Source organism: Salvelinus sp. IW2-2015, unplaced genomic scaffold (assembly GCF_002910315.2).
Source record: "Salvelinus sp. IW2-2015 unplaced genomic scaffold, ASM291031v2 Un_scaffold995, whole genome shotgun sequence".
NCBI lineage: Eukaryota > Metazoa > Chordata > Actinopteri > Salmoniformes > Salmonidae > Salvelinus > Salvelinus sp. IW2-2015.
This window is the reverse complement of record NW_019942677.1, coordinates 215,225-235,175: the sequence shown is the minus strand read 5'-3', so window position 1 is coordinate 235,175 and position 19,951 is coordinate 215,225. Positions and strand designations below refer to the sequence as shown.

The window sequence follows — 19,951 nt, the reverse complement described above, 5'->3', positions numbered from 1 at the left end:
TCATTGGCAAGCCCCTGGCTCGCTGTGTGCCGCCCGCTTGTCCGCACAAACACAACGGGTGAGTGTCTGCCACGACTCTGTATGATTCTCGCTCGTTTCGGGCGTTGTCTGTCTGTTAGTGTTTGTTAGTGTCTGACCTAAGCATGACTGCCCCAGCTAATTAACACCGGTGCCCTTTTTATGACAGCGTAAAATCCCTACCGTGTGTTACCCGTAGCAACCCTATTACTCATTATACCTGGATCAGAATTTTACGACGAGCGTGTCCAGGAGAAGGTGGCTATTATGTATGGCATTTCAATTGGTCAACGCAAATCACCAACTGCAGTATTCAAAACAGGTTATGGGTTGCCAGGGGGGGGGGGGGCAACTGAGCTACATAGGATGGTGTACAGTACCTTGGTGTAGAAATGGTCGAGCGAGGCTGTGCGCTGTTTATCGCCAGTCACTTGAGCGCGCAGCCAGAGTCCAAGTGATGGAGTGTCCCTGTAGTGAATGCCTTACCTCAATACTCTTTACTGGGAGAGGCCCACCGGCACTAGGAGCTGTGTTGGGTTACACGTGTGTGTTTGCCGTCGGTGCGTATGTTTATGTGCGTGCCTTGTGCATGCAAGGCCTTATTAGTTTACGCCAGGCCTGTTTTGCTCTCTCTCGTTCCCAAGCCATTCCTCCTCTCCTTCCCTCCTCCCCCCTCTCTCTCCCTCTCTTTTGGCTGTTACTGCAGTCTTTCTGGCACTCACCTGAATTTCATGCTGTTCTATATTAGCACTTGAAGAGACACAGTCAGGGAGGAGGGCGAAAGGAGGAAAAAGGATGAGGGAGGAATAAGTGCAGAGAAAAATGCCCGACCTGAGGGAACTGCTTTGTGGTGACCTGGGGTGGAGATAGAGGACTGTCAGTTGCAGAGTCCAGTCCCTCTCTGGAGCTTTCCCAGTCTCCCTGGGTGGCGCCCCCTGCCTCTGGGGAGGTTAGTGGGAGGTCGCTGGCATAGCCTGAGGACAGAGGGTCCTGTACCGAGGGTCCCTCGACTTCCGTAGTTCCCTGGGTCCCTGTAAGGTTGGTAGACATATTGGGACCTGAGGTGTCCATATTGTCTCTCCTTTGGGTCAGGCCAACCCTGCCTACCTGGGTGGCGCCTCCAGTCTCTGGGGAGGTGAGTAGCAGATCGCTGGCATAGCCAGAGGCAAAAGGGTTCTGAATTAATAGCCCCTCTTGGACCTGGGCTGGTTTATCCAGACTAAGTTCCTTTACTTCTGTAGTTTCTTGGGTCTCCATCAGGAAAGCGGTCTTGGCATCCATTTTGGCTCTCCTGCTATCCTCCTCAGAGAGTTGCACTTTGTTTCCAGTCACTGTGCCTTCCTTGACCTTTGTAGTTTCCCGGGTCCCCGGGCGGTTAGCCGTCTTATTGAGACAGGTGGCGTCAATTTTGGCTCTCGTGATGTCCTCCTCAGAAAGCTGTACTTTGAGGATGTTCCCAGTCACTGGGGATGCAGCTGGAGGTTCGGCACGTACCTCTACCTCGTTGTCATGGTTACCATCTCCTGTCCAAACTGGGCACCCAAAGTCACTGGGGTAGACTGTCCTTACAACACACAGCAAGCCCCCCACCTCACGAATGTGGACCACCCCTTTGCGCTCCTTTTCCGGAGGGGTGTTAAAAGCAACCCCCAGCGTCCCTGCTACCCCGCCCCCACCTTCATCCTCCACCCCTTTCTCCTCCTTTTCTCTTTCCCTTTCTTTCTTGGGTCTTAGTATGCAAGGCCTCTCCAGGACCCCTTGTTCTCGCTCCCTGACTTTGCAGACGCGACCCCCACCAGGGGTGGTGTGCACCTGGGACGGGAAAGATGGGTCAGGGTTATCTGGGGTCGGGGTGGGGGTGGGGTACTCACTGGGTTGCCCTTGGCTGCTTGGGGCCTCTATGGTACTGCTCGTCCCCCCTTCCTCACTCCCAGCTCCGGGGTAGGACAGCCTTCTCCACACTGGGCTTGGCTCAGGGGACAGTTCCAGCACTCTGCTACCACCCAACCCCCCCATGCTGTCACTCGTGGAGTCAGCACAGAGAGCACTGGGCAGGGGCAGTCTGGATTGAGTTTGAGCCTGAGGCACGGTTAAATTGGCGATTTTGGCTCCGACGTCACTCATAGTTTTGAACGACGCTGTGGTTGCCTCCGTGACAGTACCTTTGTCCTCCTCATCCTCATCCTCTTCCTCTGGTATGTTGCTTATCCTTATGCTTTCCACTTCCGAGCCTACCGACGACCCTCCTTTCTGGTGCTTCTTTCCTTTGCGTTTCCGCCGGAAGCGGAGGCGTCGTTTGGGGTTGGGGGACAGTGGGGGGAAGCCGTGTCCTCCCTCCCTAGGAGGCCTCACACAACCCATGGAGCTTCCCATCTCAGATCGACAGTGAATGAAGGAGGGGAGGGAAGAGGCAGCAAAATTAGAAAGCAAAACAGAAGCGCTCAGGTGGACAGGCAGATGAGAGTAGCAGAGAGTGACAGACGAATCTGATACCAAGGTGACACCTGCTCTCGGTGTGACGTTAGCGACAGCCGGTTTAGATCTGGTTGCTTGCCAGGAGCATAGAAAAATGACAGAATGATAGCGCGAGGACGTGGGCTCGTCACCTTCTCACAGTGTCTGGTTCAGTCCACTCGGCCGAGGTGCTTGCTGCAGGCTTGCGTGTCACAGCTCTCGTCTCTCCGTAGGCGCTCCTCTCCCCGTCTTCCCTCCCCCTCCTCTTCTCTCTGCAGCTGTTGCCTCACCTCACACAGGCTCAGGCAACACCGCGGTCAGCCCTAGCTGCTCTGGCTCGCTCTCCGAGGCCCCCACCTCTATGGGCAGGTCACGGACGTCCCAGCAGGGTCCCAGCACTCACTTCAAGGACAAGCGAGGCAGATATATGTCAGTAGACTCAGCACAGCTAAGAGAAAATCGATTTGGCTCAGGCTTTGGTAGTTCATTCATCTAAGGTTTGGCAGGTGAGAACGTAAGTCAATGTGGCTCATACATACTACATGTTGAATGAGGCTAGGAGACTTTGTGGTAGGAGACGGTGAGTCAGAGCACTGCAGATGTGTCCATTTCAGCCAATCAGTCATGTAACACACACAATGTCGGAGTGTATTCGAGTAGTCCGTGAGGTCTCCGGCGTTGCCTGCGATGGAATCAGCGCTCGTCTCATCTCGTATCTGCCATTTCTTAGAGTGTGTGGTGCGAGGGAGCTGCAGTGCAGACTCACACATGCAGTGTGTCAGACTCAGTGCACATCATACCAGTCGCTCGGCAGCAAAAAAAATAAAAACAACTCAGGTCATCTGCAATTCTGCTCTGTTTCTGCAACCCTGCACACACACGCAGTTTGTTTGTAATTTGTTTTCCCTGTCGTTCCGGTGGTACTGTAATCCAAGTACTTTATCCAGGCTCGCCTCCAAGTATCCAGAATCATATATTATTAATACCTCTCTGCTCCTACGATAATTATATTGCTGTCAGCTCCTTAATGGTCAACAACATTCATAGTAGTAGCCGTGATAGCATTAGCTGTGAAGCAGCTGGTGGTGTCCCATTCTGCTGCGGCAGCATGCTAGTATCCACTATCCAGATTGGAGGTGGGCGATAGCGAACAGTCAGCCAACACACCGACAGCGTGTTGAAAACCTCAAACCAGAGCCTTGACGACTCAGACTCCTCGCCATCTCCCACGATCCCCCCTGTCCATGGAGTCGCTGTGTCATGTGATGCTTGATTACCTTCAGTTCACACGGTTGTTAACCACAGAGATCTCTTTGTCGTCTTAGTACGAAGGAAGCCTCCTGGGGGGGGGGGGGGCGTTAGAGGAGAGTTAAGTCAACGTTACGGTGCTGACTTGGAAGCTACCAGGTGATACGGGTAACCATGGGACCAGGAGGAGAGGCGGTGAGCGACTGAACTGTAGGCGTTCCTGCATTACTCTTCTTCGACAATCCTTCAAATGACTGCAATCAGAGAAAAGCCAGACAACTCTGGTAGTGTTCCCTGTAGTTGTGTCTCTAGTAAAATCCAGAGCAGGTCGCGTTAGGGAGCAGAGATCACCCCCTTTAGCTTTCCAGACGTCACGTGGCTCCCCCCTGGATAGCAGCCTTTATCTTATCCTCCCTCCCACAAAGGATTGCTGGGAGATCGTGCTAGTGGCTGGTGCTATCCAATCACTAACCCCTCAGTCCGTCTCCATCCTTGTCACCGTCTCTCAGCCAGGCAGGCTTTTTCCATTATCCCTGCTGCAGTCTTCGTCGCGACACTGCTCCAGTATATAAGCATCCACACTCATCCAGGTCTGTAGGTATTCCCAGTAGGAGTCCACAAGCGTGCATGCAAAGAGGGTCTGGTTGCAGACAACCAAGCAGATAGACAGGCGGTTGGTTAAACATGCACTCCCTCTCCACTCGTCTCCTCTGGTCTGGTTGATCGAATTACCAGTGGTGGCTGGGCTAAGCTACAGGAGGCGAGGCTACAGGAGGCGAGGCTACAGAAGGATGGGTTCGACTTTGTGAGGGTAAGTCCAGTGTCCCCAGCTATAGCTGTCCCCCCGATGCTGCCGGCAAACAAGCAGCTGACTGGGTAAGGCAAAAGCAGAGGATAAGTCCGGTAGTCTGGAGCTCCTTGGCTGGTTATAGAGAGAGATGGAGGAGGAGAGTGGGATCCGGATGAAGGGGGAACAAGGTCCCCGTCAGACAGGCATGGTTGGATTGATCCAATTTATATGGTGCTCCCCGGAGAGAAGCGAAATGTGTGTGCGTGTGCAGCTGAGGAGAGAGCAAGAGCGCATCTGTGTGTGCCTGCAGGGCTTGGCGATCCTCTGATCAGCTGTGGGTGTGTGTATGAATCCTCTGTGTGAGCATTTGAGTCGAGGCCTGTAGATCCAAGGAAAGCCGGGAGACACAGTAACAGCAGGCAGCCTGTATTCCTCTCCCTCTCTCTCTCTCGCTGGCTTCTCTCGTTTGTTCTCTCCCTGGCTCGCAGGCAACGACAGAGGGAAAAGCTTTATCATCAGGCTGCTTGCAGCTTCACTGCTCTAGCTCGCTCCTGCTCTCTTTCCCTCCCTCCCTTCTCCTCCTATCCGCTTCCTCGTGGCTCCCTCCCTCCCTCCCTCCCTCCCTCTCTCTGTGGCACACTGAGCTCAGAGCGCTTGTTGTGACACTCACACTTAGAGCACGAACAATATGTTTTTTGGGGGTCTGATACGGATTCCGATTTTTGGGGGGAACAAAGCTCACCAATACGATATATCCGTCAATGGAGTGTTTTATAGCGGGGAAATTGAAAAGTGACATTTTTCCACACAGTTGTCAGAAATTGTCATCCAAAAGAGCAGTTGTCCAAGACATTTGCTTCAAATGTTAAGTTGTTAAATTGTGACAATGACATCATGAGAATGGCCTCAAATGTTCAGATCAACATGAGATTCCCTCTTTTCATCCTATTTATTGAATATCTGAGAAATTTTGGTCCGATACTGATTTTTTTAAAATCTGTAAAAATGCCAATATAGCTGAACCGATTTATCAGTTGCACACACACACACACACACACACACACCTCAAAAGCTTCCCCAGATTGCAAGCTGCTATAGAGGACAATCCGATTGTTGCTTCTCTGCAATACTGAGATCACCTCAATCTGATTCTCTGCCTCTCCTCCATACCTCTCTCCATCCATCCCTCCCCTGGTGAAATAGAGGAGAAAAAGCAGGGGAAGGAGGATAGATGTCGGGGGTAAGGAGAGGATTTTAAGTATTAAAGCAAGTGAGACAGGATGGGGATGAAGGAGATTACAACAAAGAGCAAGAGGGATGAGAGATGAAAAAAACAGGCTGTAATGGCAAACACACAGAGAGACACAGAGACACAGAGAGAGACACAGAGAGAGACAGAGAGAGACAGAGAGAGACAGAGAGAGACAGAGAGAGACAGACACAAATGCAAAAGAGCCTTTGCACCAGTTCAGGATCCACCACTTTCACTGATAAGCCATTTTAACACACAGGCTCCAAGACGCGACAACCTTGTCTCCCACATAACACAACACCGCTGCAGTGTGGTCATGTGGTTTGTTATAGCCTTCACACTGTACTCTCACACACCTTAGACACTCAATATCTCAGTGTGTGTGTGGGTGGTGGACTGTACGAGCACACACATCTCACAAGCCCACATTGAGAAACCCCCACCCACGTCAAGAAACACACACACACACACACACACTGGAGGCTTTGCATAGCAGCTTAGAGCTCTACCCACAGACCAAATACCAACAGAAATATAATAAATACAGAGTATTCCCCAGTGATGACAGATGGGCTACATGAGTCCAATTCACAGTGGAAAACAGACTCTAATCAGGTCCCTGAGGCCTTCCCCATGGATATGATATAATGGGCTGGAAACCAACTAGCTACCTGAACTCAGTCACCCCCCTCAGGGATCCTACACTGCACTGACCCAGCTCCATTAGGGATAATCATCAAGTCTAGCGCCAATGAGAGTATTTTACCAGATAATTATTTCTGTCACAACATATTTAGCATTCAGACAGTATATAGGTTGTGTAGAAGAGCAGTTTTGAGGTCAGTTTTGATGTTTCACCTCTAAATGACGGAGGTTAGGAGATATATAGGGTAAGCTGGTCCTAGATCTGTGCTTTGCTAGCACTTTCTAATTAGAGCTTTCGCATAAGCAGGTCAGAGCTGGGTCTTGATGATGTATTTTGTATTAAAGGTTCTTCAAGGGAAGGAATTACAGAAGCACAAATTTAAGAGCCAGGCCAGAGTGGATTAGCCAATCGCACGCAGCCACAGTTTAGAAAGAGTCAGGGATTGTGAGGCTGTGTAGTTGGCTGAGAGCATTGTTAGTGTGCCAGGTCATCTATGATGCTGGGATAAATGGGGACCCCTAGTGGTGAAAGTGAGGCGCTGCAGCCAGCCTTGCACCACTGTTGCATCAGGGTAGATGTAAGCCTACTGAATTCACATAGTACTCAGTGGCGTGTATTCATGGATGCCAAGCAAAGCCTGGCTTCCCCAAATATTTTTTCCTTACATTCGCAAGTGGCTTAATCACACGGGAGAAACCATTCGAGCGAGGGAACCAGCGCCCCTCTGTCTCAGTGTGTGTAGCATACTGTATCTGATGCTGTCTGGACAAAAAGACTATAACATGTTGCCGCCGTAGCATTTGATTGTCCTGGTACAGCAAAATGCCCCCCAAGGAAGGCCAGTTAGGATTTGGCTTCAGACCAATCAAATCACTTCCTAAGCAAAACGTCATTTTAGGAAAAACATGTCTGTTTTTGGTCAGCTTGTGTTGATGTCCTGCAATAGCTAGCTTGCTAAATCGGCATTTTCCTAAGCCATGGATGGAGATGGGGATTTGGACTTGTGGTTTTTACTTAATTCTCTGTACAGGCCAATGATTATGATGGCGATTCTGCCCCATGAATACATTTATATATTGGGCTACTGGCCTGAGATGATTGAAATTCAATATATAGCCTAGATGTAACCTAGTAGGCTCGTTAACTAGCTAGCTAATTTAGTTGGTTCAGTGTTGCCCATGCGAGGATCTTAGGCTAGTAGTAATACTTTTAGCTTGGTAGCCTATGACAAGAAAAACTAGAAGTTTACTGTATGACAGAGCCATAGACCCTTTGCCAACATAAAAGAGAGGATGGCATTGGCGTTTAACTTGTCTACAAGTAGGGTAAGTCAAAAAAAAATGTTTTACTAGCACACACACACACAAATCAGTACCATGGACAGACGCATGATATTTAGCAACATTGATTGTACTAAATTGATTTTGGTATCTTTACGTTTGTTTTCAGTGTATTAAACAAAGCACATATAGCCCTGTTGATTTGATGATGTTTAAATGTTCTGGAAGAGCGGAAGCAGGGCTCCTGTTGTCTTTGTGTTGACTTGCGGTTACGCCGTAATTCTAAATCAGTAGCTGTTTAGTACACTCTAGAAAACATTACATGCAATATTTGATTTGTGGACTTCACCGGACAGATGTTGCCCTCTGGCTTCGTGAGGAAACAAACGTAGGTGTACAGTAGTGGAATTTATTCCGCCACCGTGTGAGTTATATTTTTGTTGTCACGGCCATACTGTATACGGTGGCGTATGAACGAATGGGTTATAGAGCAAACCACGCAATTATCACAGCATAGGTTGTCATATGACATTTTTTACTGGCTTGCTCAGTGATTTTACCAACGCTATAAAAACCCTCTTAGGCCTCCCCCTTCCCCCATCTGCGATATCCACCCGTTCTGCCAGTCACATTCTATTAAAGGTCCCCAAAGCACAAACGTCCCTGGGTTGCTCGTCTTTTCAGTTCGCTGCAGCTAGCGACTGGAACGAGCTGCAACAGACACTCAAACTGGACAGTTTAATCTTCATTCAAAGACTCAATCATGGACACTCTGACAATTGTGACTGCTTGGCATGATGTATTGTTGTCTCCACCTTCTTGCCCTTTGTGCTGTTGTCTGTGCCCAACAATGTTTGTACCATGTTTTGAGCTGCTACCATGTTGTGTTGCTACCATGTTGTTGTCATGTTGTGTTGCTGCCTTGCTATGTTGTTGTCTTAAGTCTCTCTTTATGTGGTGTTGTCTCTCTTGTCGTGATGTGTGTTTTGTCCTGTATTTTTTATTTACATTTATTTTTAATCCCAGCCCCCGTCCTCGCAGGAGGCCTTTTGGTAGGCCATCATTGTAAATAAGAATTTCTTCTTAAACTGACTTGCCTAGCTAAATAAAAGGTTCAATAAAAAAAGATATATACAAAAAAATATACATTTTTGAATGCTGTAGGTTTGTCACTAACAAGTGCAATGATCCAGAATATACTGTATTCAAAACAATACTTTTTGGGGAAGGTGTCATTTGAAAGACAGCTATTATCCGTGAGGTGAGTAGGTGAACATCACGCCAAACGTTGACGTCAACTGATGAATTACAGTGCCTTCAGAAGCATTCATACCTCTTGAATTATTCCACATTTTGTCGTGGTACAGCCTGAAGCCAAAATTGATTAAATTGATTGTTTTTTCTCTCACCCATCTACACACAATACCCCATAATGACAAAGTGAAAACAAGTTTTTAGAAATGTTTGCACATTTTTGAAAATGAAACACAGAAATGTCATTTACATAAGTATTCACACCAGAGTCAATACTTTGTAGAAGCACTTTTGGCTGTGATTACAGCTTTGAGCTGTCTTGGGTATGTCTGTACCAGCATCTGGATTTGGGGATTTTATCCCATTCTTCCTTGCATATTTTTTCAAGCTCTGTTAAGTTAGATGGGGAGCAGCAGTGAACAGCAATCTTCAAGTCTTTCCACAGATTTCCAATGGGCCACTCAAGGACTTTCACATTCTTGTTCTGAAGCATTCCAGCATTGATTTGGATGTATGCTTGGAGTCATTGTCCTGTTGGAACGTAAAATCTTCGCCACAATCTAAGGTCGTTTGCACTCTGAAGCAGGTTCTCATCAAGGATTTGCCTGTATTTGGCGCCATTCATTGTTCCCTCTATCTTCCTGCCACTGAAAAGCATCTCCACAGCATGATGCTGCCACCCCCATGCTTCACGGTAGAGATGGTGTTAGACGGGTGATGAGCTGTGCCTGTTTTTTTCCAGACATAGCACTTTGCATTCAGGCCAAAGAGTTAAATTTTTGTCTCATCAGACCACAGAATCTTTTGTATTATGATCTGTCTATCACGTGCCTTTTTGCGAACTCCAGGTGGGCTGTCATGTTCCTTTTTCTCAGGAGTGGCTTCCGTCTGGCCATTCTCCCATAAAGCAAAGATGGGTGAAGTGCTTTAGAGAGACTGTTGTCCTTTGAGCAGGTTCTCCCATCTCAGCCAAGGAATTCTGTAGTTCTGTCAGAGTGGTCATGGGGTTCTTGGTCACCTCCCTGACCAAGGTACTTCTTGCCCGGTTGCTCAGTTTGGTCAGACGGCCAGTTCTAGGCAGAGTCTGAGTAGTTCCATTTTTTTCCATTTGCCAATGTTGGAAACTTTCAATACTCTAGAAATAGTTTTATACCCAATCACAATTCTATCTCAGAGATCTACAGACAGTTCCTTGGACTTCATGGTATAGTTTCTGCTCTGACATGCACTGTCAACTGTAGGACCTTATATAGACAGGTGTGTTTCTTTCTAAATCATGTCCAAACAACTGAGTTGGCCACAGGTGGACGACAATTAAGTTGTCGTGACAACTCACGGATGATCAAAAGACATTGGATGCATCGGAGCTCAATTAGGAATGTCATAGCAAAGGGGTGTGAATACTTATGTAAATTAGACGTGTCTGGATTTACATTAGCAAAAATGTCCAAAAACATGGGTTATTGTGAAAATATATTTCATCAATTTTGAATTCAGGCTGTAACACAACATGTGAAATAAGTCAAGGTTTTGAATACTTTCTGAAGGCAATGTAATTACCAAGTAGAGGACACCTAGCAGACATTTATGCCTTGAGGGCAGGAGCAGGGCTGAGGATCTTTAAAACTGAATTGAAGAGGCTGGTGTTGACTGCTGAGATAGCAACTTGTCTAGCCTGCAGTCAGAGAACGTTTTTGCTAACATGACACGTCTTTGAAATAATGAAGAACTAGTCTTAACTATGCATGACAGAGTGTGGAGTCATAGGCCTGTGGTTCTACCCCTGACAACATAGTGGATAGTCCAATGACAAATTCTCCTTTGGCCTGACAACATAGATTCCTCCAATCACACATTATTTTGCTGGCAGTAGTCGAACCTTAGGGGGACAGCTTCCTGGAATGACTCCACACTTTCGGGCCATGCAGTGCTTTCTAACCAAACATCTGATTTTAACTACTAACACCAAACCCTATATCCTTGCCCATAATCATTACAATAAATGAATATGTGCTTTCTAACACGGCATCTTGTGACCACCAATTAAATTGCTACTCCTTGCAAATCCCAGGTCATAATATGTGCTGTTCAGACTTTTAACACATAGTTTATTTTGACATGTACTACCGCGGTCTACGTTGATGTACTCGTCTGAATATTTACGTTTTTTGTGTTATTGTTAAAAAATTATAATAATAAAACAAATAAAAACATGTTCATTTTCGATTGGTTATATTTTTTGTTAAGAAATTCCGTCATGGATGAAATGGAGAATTACTGACACAAGAAACTAGATTCTAAGCACTCTCTATGAAACTGTGTGTTTATATGTCCGTCCTCTCCCTTAACAGCTACCCGGACTATCTGCATTGACCCTTTTTTGCACCAACTATTTTGACTCACCACGTACGCTGCTGTTACTGTTTATTATCTATCCTGTTGCCTAGTCACTTTATCCCTACATGCAGTGCCTTCACATTTTATTGTGTTACAAAGTGGGATTCAAATGGATTTAATTGTCATTTTTGTCAACAATCTACAAAATACTCTGAAGACAAAATGGAAGAAAATGTTGAATTTAAAAAATATATTAATACAAGTGCATTAACTAAAAGTTGTTACAGAACTATTCAGCTCCCTGAGTCAATACAGAAACACCTTTGGCAAAGATTAAAGCTGTGAGTCTTCTGGGGTAAGTCTCTAAGAGCTTTGCACATCTGGATTGGATTTTAAAATTCTTCAAGCTATATTAAGATGTTGTGGGGATCATGAATAGACAGCACTTTTCAAAACTTGCCAAGCAGATTTAAGTCAAAACTCAGGAACATTCACAGTCGTCTTGGTAAGCAACTCCAGAAAATATTTGGCCTTGTGTTGTAGGTTACTGTCTTTCTTTAAGGTTAATTCCTCTCGTGGTCTCTGGTGTAACGCAAACTGACGCAGGATTTTGCCTGTGCTTAGCTCCATCCCATTTCTTTTCATCCTGAAAAACTCCCCAGTATTTGTCGATGTCAAACATACCCGTACCATGATGCAGTCACCGCTATGCTTTAAAATAAGGAGGCAGTTACTCAGTGATTTGTTGGATTTGCTACAAACATAAGGCTTTGCATTTAGGCCCAAAAGTGTATTCCTTTTCTGTTTTTTTTCTTCTTTTCACTATTACTTTAGTACCTTGTTGCATAAAAGATGCATGTTTTGAAATATTTTAATCTTTTCTTCTTTTCACTCTGTCATTATTGTGTAGTCACTACAATGTTGTTGATCCATCCTCAGTTTTCTACCATCACAGCCATTGAACTCTGTAACTGTTTTAAAAATCACCAGTGACCTCATGGTGACATTCCTAAGCAGTTTCCTTCCTGTCCTGCAGCTCAGTTCAGAAGGACGACTGCATCTTTGATGTTCTGGGTGGTTTAATACATCATCCACAGCATAATTATTAACTTGACCATAATTAAAGAGATATATAATGTCAGATTTTTTATTTTTAACCATCTACCAATCACTGCCCTTCTTTATGAGGCTTTCAAAAAGCTCCCTGGTCTTTGTAGTTGAATCTGTGCTTGAAAATCAATACTTGATTAATGGACCTTACAGATGTTGTATGTATGGGGGACAGAAGAAGGGTTAGTCATAAAACAATAATGTCAACCCCTATTATTTCACACAGAGTGAGTCCATATAACCTATTATGTGATTTGTTAAGCCAAACTAATTTAGGCTTGCCTAAACAAAGAGGCTGAATAATTATGTAATAACTATATTTTATACTGTACAAAAATGTAAACGCAACATGTAAAGTGTTGGTCCAATGTTCCATGAGCTGAAATAAAATATCCCAGGAATTTTCCATTTGCACAAAAAGCATATTTCACTCCTAAAAAAATGACATCCCTGTTAGTGAACATTTCTCCTTTGCCAAGATAATCCATCCACCTGACTGACAGGTGTGGCATATCAAGAAGCTGTATAAACAGCATGATCATTACACATTACACATTACATTACACCTTGTGCTGGGGAAAATAAGGCCACCCTAAAATGTGCCGTTTTGTCACAAAACACAATGCATGCTGACTGCAGGAATGTCCACCAGCAATGTTACCAGAGAATTTAATGTTCATTTCTCTACCATAAGCCATGTAACCACACCAGCCCAGGACCTCCAGCCCAGCAAACTCACCAGACATGTCACCCCCTGAGCATGTTTGGGATGCTCTGGATCGACGTGTACGACAGCGTGTTCCAGTTCCCGGCAATATCCAGCAACTTCGCACAGGCATTGAAGAGGACTGGGACAACATTCCACAGGACCACAATCAACAGCCTGATCAACTCTAACGAGATAGATGTGTCGCGCTGCATGAGGCAAATGCTGGTCACACCAGATACTGACTGGTTTTCTGATCCACGCCCCTACCTTTTTTTGAAGGTATCTGTGACCAACAGATGCATATCTGTATTCCCAGCCAAGAGACATTCATATATTAGTGCATTTATTTAAATTGACTGATTTCCTTTTATGAACTGTACCTCAGTAAAAAATTTGAAATTTTTGTATGTTGTGTTTATATTTTTGTTCAGTGTAGTTAGGAATTTTGTATTAATCTTTTCTTCCACTTAGAGTATTTAGTGTAGATTGTTGACACATTTTTTTTTACATACACACACACACATATATATCCATTTTAATCCCACTTTGTAATGTAATAAAACGTGAAGAAATCCAAGGGGTCTGAATACTTTTGCAAGGCACTTTACACATATCTACCTCAATTATCTCATATCACTCCACATCGACTCCGTACTAAGTTATCACTCATTGTGTATTTATCCCTCATGTTAGTATTTTTCGAATTATTTCTCCCTGCATTGTTGGGAAGGGTCCTAAGTAAGCATTCCACTGTTCGTCTACTCCTGTTCATTTACGAAGCACGTGACAAATAAAATGAGATTTATCCTCAACTGCAACCGTAAACCCCCACTGCTCTATACTTCCATCTCCTCTCTCATTTCCTCCTCCTCTTCCTCTTTCAGTGCAACAGTCGTTTTCAGCCCCCATTCAGTCCATCAGAGCTGGGTTAACCGTCTCCACCTCTATCCCTCAAACTGCATCACTACACCGCCCTCCCCCTTTCCCTTCCCTCTACTCTCCTTCCTCCGGGCTCACACCGTTCTGCTGAATCATGCTGATTGAAGTGGCTGCGTAGTCATGCGGCGTGTCTCCTTGGCAACCGGCTTGCCAGTGTCACCTTGAGGTTATTTAATCATAAGATCGCTCTGTTCTGCCCACAGCACATCCTGGTGGTCGTTCATGGGAAGTGTGATTGTAAACCTAATAATACATGTGGGTACCTGAGCTGTCAGAATACTGGCGTTGCCAAAACGGCGCTCTCGTTTCTTTTTCTAACTTTTACAGAGACGATCGACCCCCCCCCCCCAACTAAATCCTTCCTTTTTTTGTGAAGATCTTTGATTTGTTTCAAGGATGCAGGAAGGGTAGATTTGGGTTCGCTTGACTGATTCATGTCCAAACATGTTGTTGTTTTACCCCTGGGTTCCTGAGGCCAGCTGTGTGTGTGTGCTCTCCTCTATGGTGCCACTGCTTTAGAACCTGGCCTGACCTACTGCAATGCCCTGCCTGGTGGCGATTTTCCACAACAGCACAAGGACATACCAAGGAAAACTATGCGACACACACAGCCACTCCACTCAAGCTTTTAAAACACCACTACTAGTGTCTTCACAGATACACACACAAAACCATAGCCATAGGAGGCTGCCCTAAAGCCATCTCTGTCTCCACAACAAGCAGGTTGGAACTAAAGCCATCTGTCTCCACAACAAGCGGGTTGGAACTAAAGCCATCTCTGTCTCCACAACAAGCGGGTTGGAACTAAAGCCATCTCTGTCTCCACAACAAGCAGGTTGGAACTAAAGCCATCTCTGTCTCCACAACAAGCAGGTTGGAACTAAAAGCCAATCTCTGTCTCCACAACAAGCAGGTTGGAACTAAAGCCATCTCTGTCTCCACAACAAGCAGGTTGGAAAACTAAAAGCCATCTCTGTCTTCCACAACAAGCAGGTTGGAAACTAAAGCCATCTCTGTCTCCACAACAAGCAGGTTGGAAAAAAGCCATCTCTGTCTCCTCAACAAGCAGGTTGGAACTAAAGCCATCTCTGTCTCCACAACAAGCAGGTTGGAACAACATCTACAAAGAAAAACAACTCAACTCCCCCATTGACCAGATACATTAAAGACCCTAAACCTAGTCTGCGCCTGGCACAGAACTAACTAGCTGCCGCACACAGAGACAGAGAGAGACACAGAGAGAGAGACACAGAGAGAGAGACACAGGAGACACAAGAGGAGAGAGACACAGAGAGAGAGACACAGAGAGAGAGAGAGACAGAGAGAGAGACACAGAGAGAGAGACACAGAGAGAGAGAGACACAGAGAGACACAGAGAGACACCGACACAGACACAGAGAGACACAGAGAGACACAGAGAGACACGACACAGACAGAGACAGAGACAGAGACACAGACAGAGACACGACACAGACAGAGACAGAGACAGAGACACAGACAGAGACAAGAGCGAGACAGAGAGACACACAGAGACAGAGAGAGACACAGGAGAGAGAGACACAGAGAGAGAGACACAGAGAGAGAGACACAGAGAGAGAGAACAGAGAGAGACAGAGAGAGAGACAGAGAGAGAGAGACACAGAGAGAGAGAGACAGAGAGAGAGACACAGAGAGACAGACACAGACACAGAGAGACACAGAGAGACACCGACACAGACAGAGACAGAGACACAACAGAGAGCACAAAGAGCGAGACAGAGAGACACACAGAGACAGAGGACACACAGAGACAGGAGACATACAGAGACAGAGACACACAGAGACAGACACACAGAGACAGAGACACACAGAGACACAGAGAGAGACCACAGAGAGAGAGCACAGAGACACACAGAGACACAGAGAGAGGACACAGAGACACACAGAGGACACAGCAGAGAGACACAGAAGACACAGAGAGACACAGAGAGAGACACAGAGAGAGACACAGAGAGACAGACACAGAGAGACAGACACAGAGAGACAGACACAGAGACACAGACAGAGGACACAGACAGAGACACAGACACAGAGACACCACAGACACAGAGACACACAGAGACAGAGACACACAGAGACAGAGACACACAGAGACAGAGACACAGCAGAGAGACAGAGACACACAGAGACACACAGAGACAGAGGACACACAAGACACAGAGACACAGAGAGGACAGAGAGACACAGACAGACACAGAGAGACACAGAGAGGGACACAGAGAGACACACGAGCACAGAGAGGAACAGAGAAGACACCAGACAGACACAGAGAGACACAGACAGAGAGACACAGAGAGACACAGACAGAGACACAGAGAGAGACACAGACAGAGAGACACACAGAGAGACACACAGAGAGACACACAGAGAGACACACAGAGAGACACAGACACAGACAGACACAGAGACACACAGAGAGACACAGAGAGACAGACAGACAGATAGACAGACAGAGCCTCTGGGCCAACCCGGGTACTCCCACCAACCCAATATGACAGCAGAGGACAAGTCTGAGAGAACACACACACACACACACACACAGACAGAGCCTCTGAGCCAACCCTGGTACTCCCAACAACCCAATATGACAGCAGAGGACATGGCTGAGAGATCAACATCCACCATTAGCTCTAAGGATCGCCACCACCTCTGTCTCCAAGTGATGGGAACTAGACTATAGGCCACAGCAGAACTATCACTATGCCTTTAGCCCATATGGACAGGGAGGAGACCGAAAACAGCAGCCTCAATAACAAATGTCATGAGGTGGCAGCAATTATCCTGATTTGCAAAACTGTAAACTATATATCTGACAAAAGTGCTGTTAAAGTGATTTGTGTATTTGGTTCCATAGCAGACTCGCAAACCAACAGAGATCAGCCACAACATAGAAATATGATTTTACTTGTAAAACATTGATAATTTATTATTAGTATTTTTTTAAATGTCCTTTATATTGACAGAGGACAAAGAAAAGAATAAAGGAGTCACATCAACCCTCCGTCCCCCCACGCTCACTCAGTCAACTAGAAACAAACAAAACGGAGAAGAGTAGGACGCTAGACCTTCACCCCTCCCCACACACACACGCCATACTATGCAGCAGAACTAGTGTAAAGCTCAGTCGCCACCCCTCCCCCACAGGACTGCTACAAGCGCTCAAGGTAATTAGATAGATGATTTAATCTGAACCACCATCTTGACTGCCGTGAGGCCGGCTAGTCATAAATCGATTTTCCTGCCGAGACAGATCCAATTTGAAACCGTCGCTTAAGTAAGCATTTCACTACACCAGTTGTATTCGGCGCGTGTGACTAATAACATTTGACTTGGAGGTGTCGTCGTTTTTGAAATTCATTTAACCGTCATTTAACCAGGTAAAGACGCTTGAGATTAGAGACCTCTGTCGTCAGGTGGACCTGGCCAGAGGCCAGCAGGAAGTAGTCAGCGTGCCGTGTACACACACAACATCAGAGCACAACGTCTGGAGCAGGGTGGCCAACCTCGACATAGAACTAGAAGACACAGAGCAGCACAGACCTGGAAGTGCAGGATGATGGTCCAGATGAGGCCCAGTGTCAGCTTGGGGTTGCCGTCTGTGATGTCGTCGTTCCGGATGTTCACCAGTTTGACCTGGAACATGAAGAACGGGAGGATTAAACAGCTGGCCGAGTGGTAACCTAATTAACGCTTTGACATAGACTAGGAAGCTGTAAGGGGACTGGAGTTGGGTACCCATGTGCTCCATGTTATTGACTTCCTGTTCTCTATTGCAACGTTGAATACTACAAAAGGGTGCGACTACCCTCCATATTCCGAGCGTCTTTCTCACATCAGTGCACATAAGAGCAATGAAACATGGAGAGGAAGCTACTGAAGGCTACCGAGATGAAGCCCGTGTCGAGTAAGAGCCGGTGTCTCTAAGAGAGAGGTGCAGCATTGGTTAGTGAGGTGTGACTGTGGTCATCTGGGAGTCCCAGTCATGCAGCACTGACATATTGGGACAGGAGAGAGAGAGAGCGAGAGGTCACCTCAATGATTTTATTTATGGATGTGCTTTGTATGGGGTTTTTAGAAAATGGTCAAATAAACCAAACGAAAAAAGAAAAAAAAACTATTTCCAAAAGCAGATGTGGTTGAATTTGGCTTAGTTCAGCTCAATGTGTATTTCTGAGAGCATGAGTACCTGTTGAGATATTAAGTGGGTTGAGAGCGGCAGATGTGTGTGTGTGTGTGTGTGTGTGTGTGTGTGTGTGTGCGTGTGTGCGTGTCAGTTGTACCTGTCTCTGTTTGAGGAAGTCCAGGGCGATTTGAACATTCTGGAGCCGGTGAAATCGCATGCGACCCTTTTCCCTGGGCTGAAGAACAGAAAAGAAAAGATATCAAGGGGGGGAAACAAAATGAGATATTATCAGTCACAATTCTGACCAGTGATAGAGATATAAGTGGTGAGAAGTGTCGTTCCACAATTCAAAGTGCAGTGAGCGGAAAACAATGCATAGGCCGCTGTAATGACATGGCATTATCCTAGAGGGCGCTGTCTTCAACTGTTGTCAAAGACATGCCAACAACCATCCTCACAGCAGAGCAGGAAACAACCCGGGAAAAACATTCTGCAAACAGGAAAATGTACATCTGCAAACCATGCTGGTTTAAACAGTCTAATACTTCCTCAAACACACACACTTTTTCACTGCCGCTCTCTCGAACACACACAATCCTTGGCTGGCTGGCTGACACACACACACACACACTGACAACACACACAGCAAAGCTGCTAGAAATGCAAGACGCAGGAGTGTGTGTGTCACACTGTGCTGGGCTGGGTTAGGTATACTGCAGTCAACAGTAGCAGCACTGAAGCAGCACTGTAGCAGGACTATAAGGAGCACTCAGGCCAAACCAAGAACTCCATGCAGAGGAAGAGAGGTAAGGGAAGGGTCAGGGAGAAGATGCTGACCGTAGAAATGCTATTTAACCTTAAGAATTGGTCTGACTATCACTTTGTATTGCTTTTAGTGATGTGTGTGTAATGTTTGCACATGCGTCAAGCAACTGTGACTGAGAATGTGTGTGGTTGAATGGGAAAACGTTGAGAAAATGTGTGAGTGTGTAAATGTGTGTCTTGGAATGCCTATTCATAACTCCACTCGCATGCAGTCTTAACACACAGTCTATGGGGTGAGGATCAGCGTGAGGGTTGGGGGGGGTCAAACATACTCCCTGAGCTCCTTCCTCTTCCTCCTCCCCCCCGAGTAAGATGAGCGGGGGGGCTCGGGACATACACACCCTCCTCAGCGAGGACACGCCCTTGAGCTGCTACCGTCCGGAGGGGTGGGGGGGGGATGAGGAGAGCGAGAGAAGGATGAAAGAATTGTATGGAGGGATGAGGTGATGTTCCAAAAGAAAGAGGGAGGTAGAGGAGGAGGAAATGAAGTGCAGCTGGGGCAATAGGAAAGCCATATCAAAATGTAAACCGCTAACAGGCCAGCTTTAAAAAAATATATATTCAAAGAATTATAATAATTGAAAACACTCTCAGGTGGTATTAAATGATGACTCACTGTAACTCAGTGACAGACGGGTGTATTAACATGATGACTCACTGTAACTCAGTGACAGACAGGTGTATTAACATGATGACTCATTGTACTCAGTGACAGACAGGTGTATAACATGATACTCACTGTAACTTGACAGACGGGTGTATTAACATGATGACTCACTGTAACTCAGTGACAGACGGGGTATTAACATGAGCTCACTGTAACTCAGTGACAGACGGGTGTATTAACAGATGACTCACTGTAACTCAGTGACAGACAGGGTGTATTAACATGATGACTCACTGTAACTCAGTGACAGAGCGGGTGTA

At 46.2% G+C, this 19,951-nt stretch overlaps 1 protein-coding gene across 1 annotated transcript in view; it reads right to left on the bottom strand.

The window, feature by feature from the left end:
• Positions 1-19,951, bottom strand: part of LOC112069370 (microtubule-actin cross-linking factor 1, isoforms 1/2/3/4/5-like) — a 278,447-nt gene that overhangs the window by 134,327 nt on the left and 124,169 nt on the right. The window contains 4 exon segments of the mRNA XM_070438520.1: positions 845-2,567; positions 3,110-3,221; positions 17,530-17,709; positions 18,357-18,434. Coding sequence (XP_070294621.1) covers positions 845-2,567; positions 3,110-3,221; positions 17,530-17,709; positions 18,357-18,434 — 2,093 coding nt within the window.